This window comes from Mycteria americana, chromosome Z, assembly GCF_035582795.1.
Source record: "Mycteria americana isolate JAX WOST 10 ecotype Jacksonville Zoo and Gardens chromosome Z, USCA_MyAme_1.0, whole genome shotgun sequence".
Lineage (NCBI taxonomy): Eukaryota > Metazoa > Chordata > Aves > Ciconiiformes > Ciconiidae > Mycteria > Mycteria americana.
In genome coordinates, this window is record NC_134396.1 from 16,373,663 (window position 1) to 16,395,565 (window position 21,903).

At 35.4% G+C, this 21,903-nt stretch overlaps 1 protein-coding gene across 11 annotated transcripts in view; it reads right to left on the reverse strand.

Annotated features, from left to right (window-relative positions):
• The window catches only part of ADAMTS6 (ADAM metallopeptidase with thrombospondin type 1 motif 6), a 157,683-nt gene that overhangs the window by 69,089 nt on the left and 66,691 nt on the right, over nucleotides 1–21,903 (reverse strand). For all 11 annotated transcript variants that reach the window (XM_075526679.1, XM_075526678.1, XM_075526673.1 and 8 more), the window contains 2 exons: nucleotides 15,941–16,087; nucleotides 6,231–6,372 (listed from right to left, as the gene is read on the reverse strand). In XM_075526679.1, coding sequence (XP_075382794.1) covers nucleotides 6,231–6,372; nucleotides 15,941–16,087 — 289 coding nt within the window. The remainder of the gene's footprint in view (nucleotides 1–6,230; nucleotides 6,373–15,940; nucleotides 16,088–21,903) is intronic.

The window sequence follows — 21,903 nt, forward strand, 5'->3', positions numbered from 1 at the left end:
TACCAAATGCTCATTAAGTGGTGCAGCACGTTATGAATCACAACATGCTGAAAGAATGTGAAATAGAATCTGAAGCTTAAGTCATCATTCGTATTATGTTGCCAGCATTCTTTCCTAAATATTGGGTGCTTATGTGAACCTTATGGAAACTACAGAAGCCCCACAAGGTCAATCACCTCCAAGTAGCATCTTCCCTTTCAAATCCATGCAACCTATGCCATCTTTATTCAACCAACATTCCAGTATCTGGAATCTCATTATTGCTTCTACTATCATCTAATGCGCTCCTCCTGCTTTGATCACTAGCTTCCCATTGCACTTTTTAAACAGCTTTCATAAGATCCAGGCACGTTGGTGTTATGTCTGTGTCTCTTGTGAAAGACAGAGGGCAGGGGGGCGGGAAGAAGGAGGGAAGAGAGGAAGGAAGAGGAAGGAAGAGGAAGGAAGAGGAAGGAAGAGGAAGGAAGAGGAAGGAAGAGGAAGGAAGAGGAAGGAAGAGGAAGGAAGAGGAAGGAAGAGGAAGGAAGAGGAAGGAAGAGGAAGGAAGAGGAAGGAAGAGGAAGGAAGAGGAAGAAAGAGGAAGAAAGAGGAAGAAAGAGGAAGAAAGAGGAAGAAAGAGGAAGAAAGAGGAAGAAAGAGGAAGAAAGAGGAAGAAAGAGGAAGAAAGAGAAGGAGAAAAAGAGAGAAACGGGGTTTGGAGGCAAGATAGTCCTAGGAAAGAAGAAAGGGGACTATGGGAACTTGTTAGAAAAAGATACAAAAATATACAAAACTACTTTAGGATTCAGAAAGAGGAAAACTTCTGGGATTTCCCTTAGCTATACACATCCTAATCTTAAAAAAAAGATGGAACAAAATTCACTTTAAGAGTAAAGCTTAAAATGTTTCAAATGTTCTTAATTACAGCATGATCCTGTAAGTCCTTACACAAGAAGAGCTCAAAACTTTAATCATTCTAAACACAAAAGGCCTGCACAATAGTGATGAGAGGTTTTGCACTTGACCGGCAAGACCTTATGAAATAACAAATAATGGAGAGGTTGATAAAAATGACAGAGTATAATACCAGGATCTTCAATTCCTCTCTTCACCTACACATACTTTTAACACCAATTTGTGAGCAACGTAACATAAATACATCTGATCGAACTACTTATGCTCTGCTAACAAACACCAAGTATAAAGCAACTTAGCCATGGTATGACGTGTGAAGCTGGGGAAAAAAAGTCACTTTTCAGTGAGTTACTAAGTACTATGTACAGATTCTACTGAATGCACAATCCTAGTCATAGTATCAACAGGTGAGGGAACAAAAGGGAACCGGTAGTTCTGGGACAAAGATACACCAGTGGCTTCTCTGCCTTTCCTTCTGAAAAAACATCTTCCAGAATCTGCTTCCACCTTCCTATTAAAACCCTACATCAAGCTTAATACCTCTCTCTGTTTAACTGGAGTAAATCACATCAGCGTTCCATGAAAAAAGTGACAGTTTAATTCACTAACATTAAATTTGTATCACCTGATTACAAGGGTCAATTGTAGTTCAGGCTGTTTTGCCCTAGAGGAAATATTGTAGAACTGTTGTGTGTAGCAATTTGTTTACTCTCCTGGCTTTGAAAGTTAGCTGACCAATGCTGTTTTGTTTTCGTCATTACTAACTCATTCAGTTAAACTATTCCGTCTCTGAACTGGCATGTGGGAAACTAGGAAGCAGTGAAGGTATGACAACTGCATGTCCTGTATTTCTGTACAGGAAATGTAGCTGACACTTTTTCTGTAGCTGACACTTTCCCAGCAACTTTCCATTAATGGTAATTAACTTTATGGCCACTGCCCATAACTCATTAAAAACTTTGTAGAGACAACTAACACAAGGGAGCTATTGAAGGCAGCAGGAAGACTCCTCATTCTGAGAATATATCTTCATTCTGCCTGTTTACAAGCGGTAAGTTCATAGCTTGAACTCTATCTGTCCTCCAAAATGCACTAACAAAATGTGAATAAAAACTGGTATTTGAGTTCAAAGCTATTTTCATTGGCAAACTAACTGGAGAACTTAATTGCAAACATAAGACCATGACAAAGAAGAGAGCTACCTGTCATCACCTAAAATACATTACCTGATGTGTTAAACTGTAGGTGTGAAACACTAAGAGTGATCCTGCTGATTTCAGTGAAGCCATGTGTGCAAAGTAAAGGAGAGTTTGTCCCCTTTCCCCCCTACTCGAAGTATTTACTGACACCAATGATGGTGGAAAAGCATAAAATGCAAAAAAATATACCAAGGAATTGTAAGGCACTATCTCTGAAATCCATGCTAGCAGCCAACAGTTTCACAGATCATAAAATGCACCACAGCAATATCAACCATATGCATAAAGTATTAACTGCTATTAAAATGTCTGACGTTTTAGCCTCTGTTCTAAAAATGTGGGGGCCAGCTCTAAAGCAAAGCATTATTTTGAACCACAAAAACTGTAAGTTACACTCAGGCATATTCCAGATATTATTTAAACTCATAAAACAGGGAAATTCAAAGTAAAGACTGGAATTCTTTCCTGAGTTAACCCAGAGACAGCCAACAGCCAACTGTTACTAGGTAGATGCTCAAAGGTTAAGGAGGTAAGGAGTCAATGAAAAAAGTTCTCCTTACACTCACCTAAACAAAAGGATTGAAAAAGGTTCTGAACTATCAGGGGAACTGGCATACAAACAGAGCAAAGAACCGAGATACACTTGACAATCAGCAAAAGAGAATTCACACTACATCACCCTAGAAGATGTAGCATATCCAGTAGCTATATAAATAAACAGGAACTAGCACTGTTCCTAATAACCTCAAAATCTCCCACTGCAGTGAATCCAGTAAGATACCTGAAAGCATGTATTGCCTTTAGGAAAAAGCTATGCATCAGTATTATATGGTGAAATTTCCACCATTACAATTTGGCTCACCGTAAGTCATAAATTTTAAAGTTCTCCTGAATCTGAAAATGTACCCTAAAAAGGAAATATTTTAAGTAGCTTGAGACATTGCCTCTCAATTCTTTCTTCAAAGTATCTATTTCTTCACTTAAATTCTCTAAAATTGCCCCTGTATCAGAAATGGTGAAAAGTACAGTATAAAGAACAATGCACATGTAACATTAGAAGTATCACTGTCTACTTGCTAACATGTAGTTTTATTTTGTCAGCTCAAAGAGATAAAGCATCTCTTTGAATTCTTGTCCAACTTAATGTGCTGAACAATACAGGGAAATCTGACCAATAGCCACAATGCTTTTGCTGGAACAGTTCTGTCCATAAGTGACTAAACAGTTTAACTAGGTCTAGTATTTACAATAGTATCAAAACAACTACCAAAGAGCTCCTTTTATGGTCAAATTGGCTCCTTGTCAGTAAACACACACACAGAAAGGCAGAAACTTGCAGCCCCTTTAGTATGTTAGTTCTGATGCCTTAATTGTTCAAACACCTCTCCATGTATTTAACTTCAAGTTCCTAAGAGAGAAAGGCTTCAGGTACTTAAATGCGCAAAATTCTTCACAGGATTAGGACATGATCTATGATCAAAAGCAACAAACAGCTTAAAATAAACATACAGAGGGAATGGATGAGGAAATATGGGAGAAAAGGCAATGAATACAGATTAACATTAAAGCTAGATGGTTGAAAGAGGTAATTTTTCTAAAGGTTAATAAGACATTACGACAGAATTCCAAAGCAGAAAGAACACGAAGATTTTCCAAGTTACTTTAAGAACACCAACTATCTCAACAGCTACATCAGAGCCCAAAGGAGACTTGTAATTTTTTGGCCTTTGATTTTAGAGTTTAGCTGTTTCTCTTGTCATGTCTCACCATCACAAATCAGTAAAGAACATGAGCAGGAGAAAAAGGCAAGCAATTTTCTCTGAGATTTCCCTTTGGTTTAGAATTTATTTCCTTCTGGGTCACTAAACGCCATGTTGGAAAACCTGTTCTATCCTTTTTTTTACCAGGCACTTCAAATAAAAAGGGCTAAAAGAAGTGCTAGAAAGAAGTTAGTATACAAACTAGGTCCACTGTTAATGAGGGACTTTTACTATGTTTTTCTGTCCATAGTTGCACATGTGTCTGTTAGAATAAGATCAATGCACTATTAATGGCATCTTCATGTGAATGGTACATCAAATAGGAATATCCAAAGCACTGACTGTTTACTTTTGATAATGAAAGAGTTGAGCAGAGTATTCAACTTAGCTTTTCCTGATATTTAGATCTAGCTCCACTACGCAGTTCTAAAAACCCTTTCATATATGAATAGGTCTTTCTTGTGTGGATATTTTCCATCTGCACTACCAGCTTCCAAAGACTTTTTCCCCCTTCAAAATTATCACTCGAAATCTGTATGATCATAATCATCATGATCACATTTTCAGAGCATTATGGCCATGGAGATAGTATTTTTAAATGTAGATGCTATTTTAAATGCATATCGTTTCGTAGAGTGGATATTACCAGTTTTCTACAATAACCTGTTATATTAATATAAGCAGTCTGAATCCTGCTATTAAAAATACGGGGTTTTTTTTCTGAGACACTTGTAAATTATGCTTACATTGATGGCATACTGATGGAACACAATAATCTATATCAATTCAGAGGACTGGTAATGTCACATGAAGACATAACTTCTTTTAACTATTGCCTCAATTAAGTGTCAACATATTTTTTGTACCTATAAGGGAATCCCAACAAAAACTTTAAAACAAAAAGAAAGCAGAAGGCAGAAATCCAATATTACCTACACATCTTCATTACTTCCAATTGTTTGTGGTTTAGAAACTGGTTTAAGAAAGTGTACTATGCAGCATGATCATCACAACAATGATTACATAGTGTAACAGTGTTTGAAAAAATTAACATACATGTGGAAAAGTCAGGTTTTGCACATTATTAACTTTCCAGTTTAATTTAAAATGCAATATATCTCCAAAGGCTGTGCTATAAATCATGGATTAAATACCTGCAGATTTCCTTAGTCTGAAAATAAAAGAGTGAGTGTGGTGAGAATTTGTAAGAAAAAAGGGAAAAAACCAAAAAGGTATGACTTAGATGTAGTGACAGGAAACAGGGCCCTTAAAGAACAGGGGTGGGAAGTGAGAACTTAAACAGGAACAATAAAGGCCAAAAGAGGTTTGATGAGGGATCAGAAGTAGAAGACGCAGTGAGCTAGTCAGCGAGCTACATTCAGCTTTTAAATCCTTTGCACAATGTGATCTGCCAAAAAGGCATCCCAAGAATAATATTGTATTTATCACCCCTGGGATATTAAAAATGGACTTCCTTTGTAGAAGTAAATAGACTATAAATTCAAGTATTACATTGTTTTATTTGAATAATCTAAAAATTAAAATATTATTAAAACTATTTACTTTTAAACCACTAGATATGTTTTCAAGGTTTATTTAATTTAGTCTCAGTCGATTATTTGAAGACAAGCACAGCAGAATGCATCCTTTTACTACATACTTTGGGCTGCAAGATTTTGAGTAAGTATTTATAAATTTATTGCATAACGGCCTAAGTGTGCAGGTTTTTATTTCTACTGTAAATTTATTTACCTTAATTATTGCACACTGGTACTTGCAGCCAAAGCTTTGCTAGTACTTAGCTATTCAGTATTCTATTCAGCTATCTAACTTCATGTTCCTCTGTTCCCATAACCGTAATTAATCTTTCCAAAAAAAGATCTGAACAGTGTGAGAATCAATAAAATCAATGTCAGAAAAAAAAAAACCCACAGACCTGACAAATCAATACAAGTACAAAAGTAATTTCAAAATGTAGCTTTGAATTGAAAAGTTAGAGCCAACACAACAGATTTCATGTTTGAAGATTAATACAGTATGGACCTGACCTCATTTAACTGAAATAAGGGAAAATTCTGTAGTACACTTTAGAAGGAGCAGGATCAAGTGTTCTGGGCTCCTTTTTTTTCCTAAAATTAAAGAATGCTTTCCCCAGCTCATTTTTACCCACACATTTTGGTGTACAGTACACACAAATGACTCAAGCAAAAGATGCAGCATAAGGATTAAAATGTATTCTTTGCTTACGTATGATGGCACCAGACATGCTATCGGAAATCTGTAACCCACTACTGCATCTAACTAAAGATTTATGTTATAAAGGAATATATACAAATGACTAAGCAGAACACTCAGCATAAGGATTAAGACTTCTTACCCCATATTTACATTGGCGGGATGTTGCTCCATACTGGAAGCGACACTGTTCATCAGCATCATACACCTGACCTGGGGCCACAGCTGGATAAAGAAAGTCACGCTTGGGAGGCTCATTATCAAGGCAAGTACCACGGCCCGAACTGTTCAACATAAAGGACCAAATCAATTAGGAATTCTACTGACTGTAAATCACAGCAATGATATCATGTATCTAGTTCTTACTTTTAACAGCACTGGGTGTGAAACAAATATGATTGCAATAAACAAACAGTAAGATGGTACACCCATAGTAAAAAGAAAAAATAATTAGAGGGAATTAAGAGATTAAAATAATTTTTCATCATTATTACTAACAAAAATGCTTATTTTAGATTGTGAAATAGATTTCATGTATTATCCTTTTTTAAAGTGTGATAATTTCTGAGCCACACAAGACTGATTTTCATTTTTGTTTTAAGATTCCTATTTCTTTTCACTGAAGAATAGCTACATTTGGTGATAGAATGAAAAATAAATGAATTAAGCAAATAAAAGAAATTCAGTTTACAATTCTTAATGACCCTTCTGATCCTTCCAACAGCTAAATACAATCTTATAGGTATAAGCAGTTCAATTGGTTTATATAAAACACATTCAAATTTCAATATAACTAAAAGTTTATAGGATTATGACCTTAACATGCATGCTTTTCTTCCATTTGAGTGAACAAAATAGTTACAGTGGTAAAAATTCTGCAGGATCTTCAAATTTACCTATACTAGGGTGACTGAAGAAATTTGTATGGATCCAAGGTCTTTTCTATTGTATTAATAACCTTTAGTCTTAAAAATTTCATGTTACAACTAAGATCATCATCTTTGAAAGCTTTAATATTTTCTTCTTTTATATTCACTGTTTTGTTTGGTGGTTGGTGTTTCTTTTCCAAAATATGCCCATATTCAACCACAATATTTTAGTGTAGTGGAATAAATAACAAAGAAAGCCAAATGCAGACAGAGTTCTGTTTAGAAAACTTTGTACTTTGCTGAATATAATTATTCAGTTTTATTTAGTCAGTGTGTATAAAAGAGGACAGATGCTTTTTTACTTTCATTTCACATGTGAATAAGTGAGGATTTTTAAAGAATTCTTATGCCAACACTTTAAATTTTTTTCCGACATTCCTACAAATTTTGCCAGCACTTATGGTTTTTTTTCCAAATCTTTTCCATGCACCTTGCCAAAGGAACATAATTTCATAAGTGAATGTTCTACACTGTTTTTTGAAGATCTACAATTTTCTATACTTTTCATCTGCAGATAAAAAAAGAGCAAAAAGTCTCCTTTAACTACACATTTTATGTTCTCATTTTAACCCTATTTTATTCAATTCTTTGAAATACAATAATAAACCCTTTGGAAAAATAAAGAAACAAACAACTGCCAACCATTTCAGAAGGCAGCAAACAGCAACTAAGGCAATAACCAGGTAAATACAGAAAAAAATACGCTATTCAGTTACTAATCCAAATGAATTTGGTGTGATTCACCTGCACACACACACACACACACACGCACACACACACTCTCAGCTGAAATCTACCTTTAAAATATCAACTGTGTGGTTCTGGCATAAAAAATAATGTACTTGCCCCTTTATCCCGGTTTTAATTATTGCAAGCATATGTATTTTCTAATAGCAGAAGCTGGGAAACTATACTACATTCTTTTGAAATATTCCGGTGTTGTATTGTGCGTGTATGAGGAGTACATGTTAATAATTCCAATATGAAAATAACTCAAATACAATCTGATTTTTCTGCACTGTCTGGACAAAACTGCAGATAGGAACTTTGCTTAAATAAGCAGTGGGAAGTTTAGCATTTGACATCAGCTTGAGCTAGTATTGCATATGATGGGAACATTTCCATAGATTCCAATAGTGCAGAGTTTGGTCTGTAAACTGTGATCCTGTAAACAGACAGCTGAGGGCACAGCATTTAAAAACCCTCATTACCTTTGGTGACTCTCTCCATAGGCATATGTACCCCTGCACAGATTAGATTATAGAATCAGGTCTAAATCTAAATTCACTGAACTTGTAAATTAAAGTCTATACCTACTCTACAAGACATATAATTGCAGAAATGTAAGTCAAAATCCTTGTAGTAAATACAAAAATATGCCTCTCCTGCTCTAATGACGGGATTTTCACCATAAGGAAATATTGTTGTAGTAGTAAAAAAGCAAGAAAATGACTAATAAGCAGTCATTCACTTACTAACTACATTACATCACCACCTCTCAGACTGAAAATCTCTCTTTCCTTCTGCTTCAATTCTATTATTTCTCTCAAGTAGTTGAACAAAATTGACACATTTTACAAACTTAGTGTGAGAACCTCATACTGTAGTCTGTGAATGGAAGTATTTTGGAAAAGAAATAGCATGTGTTATAAAACACATTAATAAAACCAGGGACTTTCCATTGGTAATGAAAGGTCTCACCAAAGCTGTGCGAAGGATGAATATAGGCTGAGGACTATATAACCTCTCCAGACAACTTCTACTGGACCCAGGAATGGTGTAATATTCTTGAGTCTATGTCCTTGTTCTTCTCCCTTTCTCTTTGCTCCACCAAAGCAAAACCCAAATACTTGAGAAAAAAAATCTGTTATATCTAGGGGAATGAACCAGAAGGGTGCAAGAAGAATAATATATTGGAGCACTTTATGAACAGAGAGCTAATAATTATTATTGATCAGGCCTACAAAAGTGAAAAAAGCCCTTTGTGTAGATGTAAAAAAGATAATAGGAAGGAAAAGAATGCCCAAATAACTTCACCTCTGCAATTTTAGAAAATTTCTACCCACAATCACTTTTGTGCTTTGTGATTTTATCTTATATAGGAAGCATATACAAAGTAAAAAAATGTACAGGATATCCCTGCAGAGCATCTACATTTTTGAGCAGGGAGCAGATAAATCTTTAGTGTCTGCAGTAGAAATAAGATGTTCTGAAACTCATCCTTACATTCTGTTTACTCCACAAGATACTACTAGTACTCAAAGACTTTCTCATTTTCCTAATTTAGGTTAATTTCATGAGGTTTTATGGGACATAGTGGGACCAGTTTAAATTATAAAATAGCTAAGCTTGATGTCATTTCATCCCAGTATTCCAGTGTAGTGTCTCAAGAGATCTTCATAAAACACTCTACAACATAATTTAAACATTGTTTTGTATTTTAATATCACAGGACAGCAAATTAATCTGTTTGGAAGGACATCAAGGATGCTAAAGCATTCTCTGAACGCTTAAGATCTCAGACACACTATCACTGCTAAGTTCTTGATCAAAATAACGGCAATGAGGGATTCAACGTTAGAATCTTTACAGACTGAACAATGAAAAACTGAGGATCATCACCTCTGTACAGACATTGCTGTTGTATCCAAGGCCAATAAAGAGAAAAAGCAAAAACCATGGATGCAGACCTTTCACGGTTTATGGTCCTATTACAGTACCTATTCCCAAATAGCTCAGCAACATACACAGTACAACACAACTACTTCAATGGTTGAAAAAAATTTCCCAGAACACTGGCACTGAAAATAGGTTTTGAATGTTACAGAATTGGATCATTCATAATAACAGTGTGGACTATAATGCAAGCTATGATTAACAATAATAAATTAAATGTATTATAAATATTTGTAATTATCTGTTATAGCTAAACAATCATATACATAAATATATGGATAATATACATAATATTTTATTTAATTCTGTTACCAAATTACACATCAAAACATGGAAAAATAGTAAAAATTATTAACTATAAACAAATGCATTTTATACATATACATACATATAAAACCATGAATTATTTACATGCCTATATATAACATTTGGCTCCTAACAGAATCCTGACTTCATATTTATTACATACTTTTGCTGAGTAAAAACTGATTTTTAGAGAGCACCAGGATATATTTCTGTACAGGTTACAAAAGCTGCTTAACTTGACATTAACGAATAAACTCTGCAGATTGCTCAACAGCCTACAGATAATAACATAAACATTTGCAGAATCAGGGCATAAGTAATGGAAGTGTGATTTGGAGTGGTATGTTTAAAATTAAAATGAACCAGAATAGGATTACTAAATGAAAACATTATTGAATGTTAGGGAAATTCAGATACTAATGTGGATTTACCACTCACTCTTATGATAAATTCTACTTCTTTCCAATCTTCTGTGCAAGGCTGGCTCTATGTCTTATTTTCTATTTCATAGCGAAGACTCTCTAATTTTGCACAATCTTTTCATAATACCCAATTTTTCTTTTGTTTGGTAGTAGATAATTTGCTATTTCTTTAACGTATACTTTCCTCCACTATATAGTCTGTGTTCCAAAGCGTTCTTTTATTCATTTGAATAATTACCCAGCAGCCGTATTAGGAAAAATCTATTGGTCCATCTATCAAAATCACCCACCTACCACAATCTATTGGTATCTGGCCTTGAGAGTTTGGGAAATACTAAGCTATAAAATATTGGGCCAATTTGTTGTTCTATATTTATTTCATCAAACATTCTACAAACAAGTTAATGGGAATCTGCTGCAGATTCTGCCCTTTATAATTTCTTTAAATTTAAATAACCCAAGAGGTAGACAAAGAGTAATACTTGGAAAGTCAATGCTCAAAAACATATTGCCAGCCCATGATTACAGAAAATGTTTTTATTTTGTTTTGTTTTTTAAACTGAGTAGCCTGTTAAGCAAAACATAAGACTTTCAAAGTTTCAGAAATCTACAGTAATTGGGGACATACACCTTTTATTAAATTACCTGTTAGCTAAAAAAAAAAAAAAATCCTAGTAAACCTTAAAGAACAAAGAAGCAAATTATAATCCAAAGTGTAGGTCAACAGATAATACTGAATGTAAATTTTCTCCATTGATTTCTAGAGAGAGATGTGAAATTTTGATATGATTGATGTGACCTTATCTTTCAAAAGTAGTCTTGGCTTGTACTTTTTTTAAAAGTTAATTTAGATTTCTGGAGTACCAGGGGACTGGCCAATCTGCCATAGATAGCATATGAGGCATATATAGACTTATCTTATATTTCTCTTGCATATCCACTTGTATGTCCAAGATTCTTGGGTAGATGATGTCTGGGCCCAAAAATTGGATGATTTTTATATTGTCTGCATGGGCTTGCTTGGACCAAGGTAGTTTTGGCTCCTTTCCAGAGTTAGAAAGGTGTAGTCTCAGATCTAAATCCTGCCGTATTGCAATCCTAGAGACTCTCCAAGAATTTCCTGTGATAGTTCTTACTTATTCAAATAGTTTAAAGACTTGGTTCTTCTCCATTCATCTTCAAAAGACAATTCTGCCTTTGAAAGACAGAGTTGGCCATCTGGCTTCTTCTAACACCTTCTCCTGTCTGATACTGACAAGATTAACGAACTATGATTACAGAATGATCCAGATTTTGTTATTACAAAACATAAAAGTAACTGAATAAAGAATTCTAAGCAGAAAGTTCTCTTCTTTACGTCTAGATATCTGCATGGCTCTATAGGCACACTATAAATATACACTGGATATAATGAAATTTGTGTGTTAATATATATATTTTATATATATATATATATACACACACAACACGCTGAGTAGAATGAAATTTATATTAATTGGGTTTCAGTCACAAACAGTATTTTTGGGCTTAGTTCATTTCTCCTATAAACAGGTATTAAGGGTTTCTACTCCTCCCACAGGAATCTCTGTTCTCTGACACTGCTCTCCAACCCTTCAATTCTCAGTAAGTATTTCTGCATTTAATTCCATAAAAGGTTAGTGAAATTTAAAGCCCTTGTAAAGCACTTATGAACAATTCAGTTGATAAACTGAATTCAGTCAATCTTTCACTCTAACATAAAGCTTGACAGACAACAGCTATTATGTGCTAGAAGGAATGTTTTCCCCAGAAAAAAAATATTTTCTTTGGCCATTTCAGAGCCTGTGCTGGCTGGCCAATCTTCTTGAGAGTTTTAATAGATCTATTAGCAACACATAGCTTTGCTTTGTCTTATTGTCATACTTTGAGCCATATTCATTCTCTATCCAGCCATCCCGCAAAATAAATTGCTTTCCCAACTACTGCCTGACTGAACTGATACTTTCCAAGTGATACTTAAAGGCTATTCCTCAGTAGCCTCAGTCTGGAAAATTTGTTTCTGGGTGTAGCTTTAAGAAAGTCTTGAGGAAGAGAAGGATGAAGGTGAGGCTCTACTTTGAGTGTCACCAGGATGACTTCTGTTTCAAAATGCTTCTGCCTGATGATAAAGGACAGTGTGGTATCTACACTACAAAATGTCACACAGTGCAAAACTGCTGTAGCAAGTGGTGACCCAAGCTGGTAAACTAGTAAATCCACATTAATCTACCTTACCATATAATACTGTGAACACATAAAGAGCTTCTAGCAAAATTCATTCCAGCTGCATTACCTTGGTGCCATGACAGCCCTGTCCAAACTTGTATCCAGATCCAAGCCGACAAAATGTAAAAGGTGTTGTAGTATGTCATTCAGACTCGTGGCCTCAGGTTTCTGCTTGAGCATTTCACCCCATCGTGTTCTATCTTCCTTGTTAGACATAGCTAAACGAATCTTAAACTAGCCATACTCATTCAGCACAGAAAAAACCACTTGTCTTCCTCGTTTGTAGTCTACTGGGTCCTGTCCCAGCTGTTTTTCCATTCTTGAGGAAAAACGGAAAGAAAGGGGGCAGAGTCTAATCTATCTGGAATAAACATCTGGAGACACAGATAACAACATCTTGAGGCTTTGCCACTAAAGGTCTAAATCCGCATTTTCCTCATCTGTTGCTAAGTTATGAAGAAGTATTAGAGAAAAACAGGATCATTTTTCCTGTCTGGATGCAGACTGCTCTGCTCTTATAGGAGCAGTCAGGGAATTGCTAACAAATGAAACCCGCTATTTTTCTTTGCTTCTTGCTCACTGATCATTACCTGCGACAGAATAGTATCTGCTCTTAAAGCTGTTCTGCCTTAAGGAAAGGTGTGAATGGGTAAAAAGAAGTGATCTAGGCTTTTGACAGCTGTCTTGCAGGTACCTGTGTACCTTCCTGCCATCATTGAGGGGATGACATGAAAAGCTGGGGAGAAAACTAGAAACTGGAGAAAAAAGCCTACAGTTTTACAGACTATCGTACTTTATGAAATAATAAAACAACTATTTTAAGAAAAAATGTATCAGTTCATTTATAGGATATTAGAACCACAAACAATAAGCATAGATTTATAATGAACAGATCATGTTTGAGAACTCTGACATTTTTAAAAAGAGATTGCAAAATTAGTAGATGAAGGAGAAGTTGTCTTTGGCTCTTAGTACGTTATTTAACACAGTATCCTATACAATTGGAAAATCTATTCATAATTGCAACGCGTAAAATAATGTTTATCCAAGGTGGCTTTGACAAAAAATAACATCTACATTCCACGTTACAAAAACACAGCTAAAATATTATAAAAGATAATTTATTATTGAAGCCGCTAGGTGTAGATTTTTCTTTTTACTCTAGTTCAAATATCACTTAGTATCTTCAGTAATGATTTTTTTTATGAAATTCACAGATGGTAGTAATTTGAGTAGAGTTGCAAGCATTGGCAATGATAGAGAAGTAGCTCAAAAAACCTGAAGAGATTAGAACTATGGGAACAGATTCACCAGAGTACTATTCTGGCTTTATGCTAATATAAGTACAGTTTCACTGGCATCCCACAGACATAAAAATGAAACTTAACAGTGAATCAAACCTAGGGAATGGAAAAGAATAATGGAGATGCTAACAGTAAATAATAAAATAAATAAAATCCATAAAGTAGAGGAGGCACAAGCTAAACATGTTTTTAACTGGCAGTAAAAATTTGAAAGATCACTGCATACATATCAAGTAAAGAAACAAGAACGTTTTTTCAGGCTGAAATTTAAAACTGCGCAGGAACGTTATGAACAAATATTCAGCTCTGTTACATTTGCAGCATAGCACAAGCCGTAGAATTTTACCATGTTTCTTTCTCAAAACCCATGAATAAGAAATGACTTCTTAACTATCTGTTGAATTATGTCTTCATCAATATAAAACTTATTGTCAGGACAATTATGGGATCAAAATGGAGTTCATAGGAGAGCAACAAATAGAAGTAAATTAGACAGAGAATAGCAGAACTGTAACAGGAAGAAACAAACCCCAAATTCTACAAGACAATACCTGAACTATAAGCTTACAGTCAGAACTACTAAACTGTGAAATAATCTTTCAGAAGAGATGCGAAAACGATATTCTTCGGCATAGTTAAAACTAGGCTGCATGACATACTAGAAAGACTATTAACTGGAACAGTGTTTGAATTAAGAGACATGATTGGTAATGATAAAACGAAACTACCCTGTGTATTTTTTTTTACACTGGTAGTGTCAAATGAATACATATATATCTCTCCTGAGAAAATCAATTTATATTGTGAGAAACCTATATCACACGCATATGTGAGGATGACTTAGTGTGCTGTGGTTTAGACACTCATCTTAAACACTCCAGTACATAAAATTGGGTGTGTGCACAGTTCAGTGGGGTGATGCAAAATGCCTTAACGTGATACAGGAACTGAAGAAAGTTTTCTTCCTCTGAACAGCACCAACATGAAACGTCTGTCTCTGCCCACTGACTCCATAGGGAGCTTAAACACCTCTTTAGACCAATTCAGTGATCCACCACATTGTGTGGGAAGCTACATTGGAACAAGCCTAAAGAAAATTTATTGGTCTGGATGGGTCCCTTCAGGTAAGATTCAGAATACAGCACCTTATTCTGAGGTTAGATCCCTGAAAGAAGAGGAGAAGCTCATTTTGTTCTTAGTATCTCATGGTTAGACCACTTGACTGGTTTAAGTCCACCTCATAAAATACAGTAAGTGTCTGAATTATTGAACAACCTTTATTTCTTAAAGTATCATGCACTGATGACACTGAAACTACCAACCAACTGCCATTTGCCCCCATAAAGCCCGTCTTACACCATTTTAAAAAATCCTATTATTAATCTGTTCTCAGTGAACTCACAGTTCTGTGTTTGTCTTCCACAATTTAAAACACATACAAAGGCTTCATTATGCATCATATATACCAATGTATACATTGATATGAGCACATTTTTGAGACTAACATATTCTGACTGTTTAAATTTTTTCATACAGAAGTAAAATTTCAGGTAGCAATCTACTTCTGGATAAAAATCACCACAGAAGTGTAAGTTAGCAGAATTTTAAGGTATTAATATAAACATCTATGCCACCCTCTCCTATAATCTTTATATTCTCACCCAAATTCCACCCTTCTCTATTTCTCACCCTCAGATTAATGAAGTAATGAGATACGATCAGCACTTCAAAATGTTTTGAATATTTTAAAAATGAGAACTGTAAGGTGGGGAATGGAGCAGAAGAAGCTTTTGCCATTACATAGAAAAAGTAAAAAGCTCTACAAAATAAAAATCTTAAGTGACTTGCTATATTTCTATCTTTTCATTCTAAAAATGTAAACCATCAGAACAGGTCACTGTATCCCTACTATTTATCCTGAAAGGTGTCAATTTTTTGAAAACTCATGATTTTTCTTGAGAGATTACTTACTCTAAGAAACTGGTGATGTAATCCCGACTGCAGGCTGACCAAGAGAAAGGGTTGGTGTTTGCTGTAATATGAGCTGCCATTAGCTTTGCTGCTTCATGACCTTTTGTCCCACAGGAATTTCCAATTCCATCATGATTCATACCAAAACTGCCCAAAAGAGGAGGAGAGAAACAGCCCATTACTCTTCTACAGCATCAGACATATCTTAAAACTTAATGTCACCTTCACAGAAATCAAGTTGGACCTAAAAGAACACACTTGGTAGAGGAGAACTCTTAAGTAGAGAATCAGAATCAGTCAATTTGTTTAGTTTATTCAGATCTCAGGATACTGCACAATTACGTAACTTTCTTTTCTCCCCCAGACTTTTGAAAGCATTTTACTTATTTTCTAAAGCTTTTAAGGAAAATTTAACAATATTCTTGCAAGATAAATACAGAGCACTCAGTCCTTATTTGGTCTTGTACCTGGATAAGGAATATACATTATGGCACTGACACTCGGATTAGTAAACAAGGACAAACAGAGAATAGGTGATGTTGCTGTAACAGTACAGTATAGGCACACAGCAGCCAATGATAATTCAAGCAGAACATGGGTTTTGCAATTCCCAGGGCCATGCTGTACGCACACTCCTGCTCTGTATCCACTCACAGAGTGACTTGGAGCCCTTCTATTAGAGCTCTGCTTTGTCATGGGACGTCGGAATGAAGACGACTAAAAATCAGCAGAAAATATAGTAAGAAACCTCTGGGTGGCCCTTGGCCAACAGAGATTTCCAGGCAACAAATTAATTAACTTTCAACAAAGATGATATGACTCTGGAAAAAGAAATATGGCAAAAGAATCATTATGTCTTAGAAATCCTGCGCTACTGAAATACATCCTTGGAGCTATCAAACATCAACATAACCATCGAATTAAAACTAGAAGTAAATTCATAGAGCATCTATTTGAACAGACTTTCATTACAGACTATCGTTAGTTAAATTACTGCTGTTATTCCTAAACAATCAACAACATATACCTGACTGGCCTGACATAAATGAAGCACCTGAACAGAATATTTCTTAATAGTATATACACTTTTCTAAAACTCGATTTTCTCAGTCTGCCTTTGATTAATTTCCATTCAATCACCGGGGCGGGGGGTGGGGGGTGGGGGAACTTATTCCTTTAAGTATTAACCTGCAGTTGAATTCATTGCTTCTTCCCAAACATGGCACAAGGCTTATGAAATCAGAGGGACAGACAAAGACACATAGGAGCCTTCCCGACCACAAGACAAAGAAGTAGTTAAAGGGAATGCCAAAACTGAGCTTCTGCACACCCAGAGCAGCGAAACTGGCACTTCTTGGTATATCATACAAAGAGGTTAGTCTTTGGAGTCTTCTCTATTACATACGCTAAAAAGACTGACTCCCTGATTTCTTACTCATCATTCAGGAACACAAATGTGTTCAGGCCCTCCATTTTGATTTTTTAGAAACTTTTAGGACTGACTGCCAGAAGATACAAATGGTGGTAGATTAGAGGCTGGCCATTTATCTACTGACAATACCACTTCATACCGGTTCATGCCACTTGCTTTACTAGAAACAGTGATAGTGCTGTTATATTAATCTGAACATATTGCTCCATAATGCAATATAGAAATACAAGACCTTCGTGTTACTCTGAGCTTCAATATACTGGGTACTGTTTCACCTCTTCAGCTGATCGTAACAACCTACAACCACAAGGTATAGCTAACCATTCCTCCCAAACCCCACTAATTGCATAGATATAAGAAAAGGAACATCAGTGAATGATGGATGTTTCCTACAGGCTGGGGAAGGACTTCATCAAAAAAGCATCACTTCCTTGCCTATGGGATGTCTCCCTACGGAATACGTAGTCTATAGCAATGTCTGCATGTATCTAGCTCAGTGTATGATATCTCGTAAATGCAGAAGGCCATATGCTGTATTATACATGGGAAAGGTCTGACTGACACCTTAGATTATTATATCGTCAAATGAAGAATACCCCTCGCATATAAAAAATACAGCTTTAAAAACAAGTCTTCTGAGCAATGTATGTACTATAATGAAACTTTCAGACCAGTGTTGTTTATTATGAATGGTCTTCAGTATCGATACATATTTTGGGAGGGAAGAACTTAGATGTCCAATGCAGCAAACTGAACCAGAATTTTACAATTAAAAATTTACTTTACTGACCTAGTTCTCAACTGCCATCATTTCCTAGAATTAGGGGTACTTCAAATAGAAACATTTCCTTTTGAATTGCCTCTGTACAATTTCTTAAAATAGAAAAGTTTTTAATAATTTCTTTCATATTATTAAAAACCTTAGTTTTTAATAAACTCTATCAGTGACTCCTTTATAGAAATGGGCATTTGGGTATGTGGGAAAGAGTTGAATTGGATTATGCTGACTATATCTGACATGCAGCTTATGCCTAGTTAGTGTATTCCATTTGTCAAAGAAAATACAGACTTCAACTGTCTGAGAAATGAAATTTGTATCTTTTGAACCTATTAAAAAAAGAACACACTTTGTAGTTTAATAGCTTTCCTTCACCAGCTCTCCTTGTGAAAAAGATGATGTTGCTGATGGTGGCAGTGGTATACCTGATAAAAAGCACATCTGTGAATGGAAGCTGCGATTCTTGATGCACACAGGAATTCAGTGTCTTTTCATGGGCTGATGGTATTCTTATTTTTCATAAATATTCATTCACCTAAATCATCTATTCCCTTTCAAGAAGGCTCTTTGACTTGCCCCTGCTTCTGAATTTAGGAGGAAACTGATCATTAGGTGCAGGTAATTTTTTCTGATGCTTGGAAAGGGATTTTGAAATTACTGTCATCTATTTCCAAAGATGGTAGTGGCAGCATGCCATTACAGCCCAGTAATTTGCAATCCTATGGCCAGGACTGCAGATGAAAACACATTTCTGTCCAAAGTACCAGTTTTATTTCCATCAGAACATGTTGGTTATATTTGGCCATCATTACATTAAAGCTACATCTTCTACAAAAGGATGTTTGCAAAGATTGGGGTAGGAAGGCAGGGAAGAAAGGAAGGAACATAAAATACTCTTCGTGGAGCCACTGTTATAATTTACTTACCTTTTTCAAACTCACTAAACAGATGCAGACTGTATTTCTTTCACTGCCTTAAAGAGCCTGTCTAAAACTACCAGTATAATTCTGTCTTTAAAAGAACAGCCAGATGAGCGAGGAGAGAGTGAAAGGTCTTCTGAGGTGACACAGGACTTCTTCTATGAAGTTACCTTTCCACCTGCCATCACAAGGAAAGATGTTTAACGCCGCAGCTCTTTTTTTTTTCCAAGCACTATGGCTCCTCTTTTCCCAAGAGAGCACCTACATTACATTTAAGAACTGTGCAAAGCAGCAACACTAAGAACTTTAAAATCATAATTGAAACTCTCCTGCAATTTCTCTATAGTTTGTGTACTTCTTAAAAAATACTAAGGCAGCAGCACATCTGACTAGTGCTCTATGTCTGTTTCATTTAGTAACATGTGATGGAACAGATTCTTTTTTCCTTGGCAATCTGGTTTTCCTTATATCTGAAATAATTATCTGAGGGAATTATTTGTAATACACATCCAACTTAAGATCTGATGGCAAAAATCACAAGGGAGGTAACTAGTCTCAGCTGCACTGAATAAAACAGCAATAGATAACCAGAAACCCTGGAGCATAAGCAGAGGGAAGAATGGGAATGTAAACTTCTCGTCTGCCCTTCCTTTATCTTGTGAAGGAACAATACTGCAGGTCCCTACAATTTCATTTGTATTTAAGATGAGGTTACTGATTTGTTGGGTGGTTCTAAACTGTGATGGCTATGGTTGCCAAAACATTTATTGCTCATATATCTGAAATGACAGCAGTTACTTTTGTGGGACAGTCAGGATGCTTCCATACTGATTTATTATCCAAACACTTAAGATTCAGAGAAGACAGATCCAAAACAATCTGAATGCTCCTCAGTACTGTTCACTGAGGTTTATTTTGTATACCATGTACTTTTATAGCACTGAAGTCATCTGAAATGTGCTACTCAAGTGAACGGCTTTTTCTCATCAACAATCCATTATCTCTGCTTTCCAACTGTAGTACTAATGATCTGCATATCAAACCATTTCCTAGCTTTCGTAGGGTTTGGAGCGTTCAGAACTGCAGAGAACGGTAATTTTTCCTTTCTCTAAATACAACAGGGTATGTTCATTTCTTAGTCACTTACTGACTCATGAGTTATATGAATTTGACCTAATTATTTTAAAACAGTGGCTCCTTCTTTGCTCTGCCTCTTGTTTAACAGTGTAAGGAAGAAGCATACCAGAGACTGAGAATCTTGAGTCCGGTGAGGCAACAAAGTTACAGGAAAACAAACAAGAGAAATATTGTAAAATTAAGCACTTGATTTTCTTGTCCATTATCTGAGGCTGATTTACAGCTGCATAACTACATGTAACTCTTTAGGAAAAAGAAACCTTTCTTTCCAAGAGAGAAAAGAAACTTTAACCTTAAGAAGTTTTATTATACTAATTATTTGCACTAGGAGAGACAAAATAAACATACACACTAGGAGTGAAATGGGTCATTTTCAGGCTAAGTATCCTGACCCAGGTACATTGCTAGAACTTCCTCCAGTGCCTCAGCATGTTAGTTAGACACACTGCTCTCACAACATTTATGGAGAATGAACCAAAGGGCAGGGAAGGGTCATAAAGTGCACCACTGAAAAATACTTTAAAAATTTCCAACAGTAAATCTCTACTACAGTGATAAGATGGAAGGCATGCTTGAACAAGTATTCTTGTATCAGATATAAGACCTAAAGGGTGAATTATAATTTGCTTGTAAAAACTGCCAGTTTATTTTACTAGATACCAACTTTTTCATAAACTTTTTATTAACTTATTTTTGTAGTATGTTGTACTTATTCTCATAATTATTAAAAAGGTGTCATTTAAATCTATATATGTCTTTCATATAGCTTAGAATGTCTATTTACAGCCTACACTGAAAAAAAAAATAGAAAATTGTCAGCTTCCCCATATCTGTAAATGTTACCAGAGCTTTAAATTGCCTTTTCTTAGTGACATTAGGCAACATGCACAAGCAGGGAAGAAAGGGAAAACTAGCATGTTTCAGCATTATTTTTCTCAACAAAAAGTGCATGAATGTGAACATAATCTACTATTAAAGAATAAAAGATTCCCTCCCTCCCCCCCCCCCCCCCCCCCCCAATATCAGAGCTACGAACTACATGTAACAATGCACAATTCCTGTGTGGACATACATGGTAATTTTCTTAATTACTCTCATGTCTACTAGCAGTGAAATATTTGTCAATTGATATGATGTTATGGTAAACTTTGGAGAAGGTACAATCTTCATATTTTATGGTTTTATAGTAATAGAAGGTCAGCACTTTTGCTTTACTTTTTTAACCATATCCCCCATACCATGTCATAAGAGAAAGTTCTCCTCTTTCTATGCAGCCCTCCATATATTTCTAGCCAATGTTATACAAGTATTGGTTATAGCTTCATAACAGCATGCAAATTGCAACTCATCCTTAAATGACATTACAAATAAAAGAAAAAAGAATAAAAACATATGGTCTTGAAAAATCAGTTCAGTTTAGGATCACAAACACTGATAGCATTTATTGAAACTACCTGATATTGCATTGTTCCCCTCAAGGGAGGAATCAAGGTTAATCAGTTACTTCACTTTCTATTTCCATGTCTTAATCTGAATTTTAATCATAACTGCTAATTTCCCGCACTTGGATATCATTATATGGTTTGGAGTATCCCTAATCCTTTATTCTGAAGTAATGCAGAATTTAAAACTTTGACTTTGGTGAAACATATTACTTCCCTGAAAACTTGGGAAACAAAGTAATTGAATAATGGTA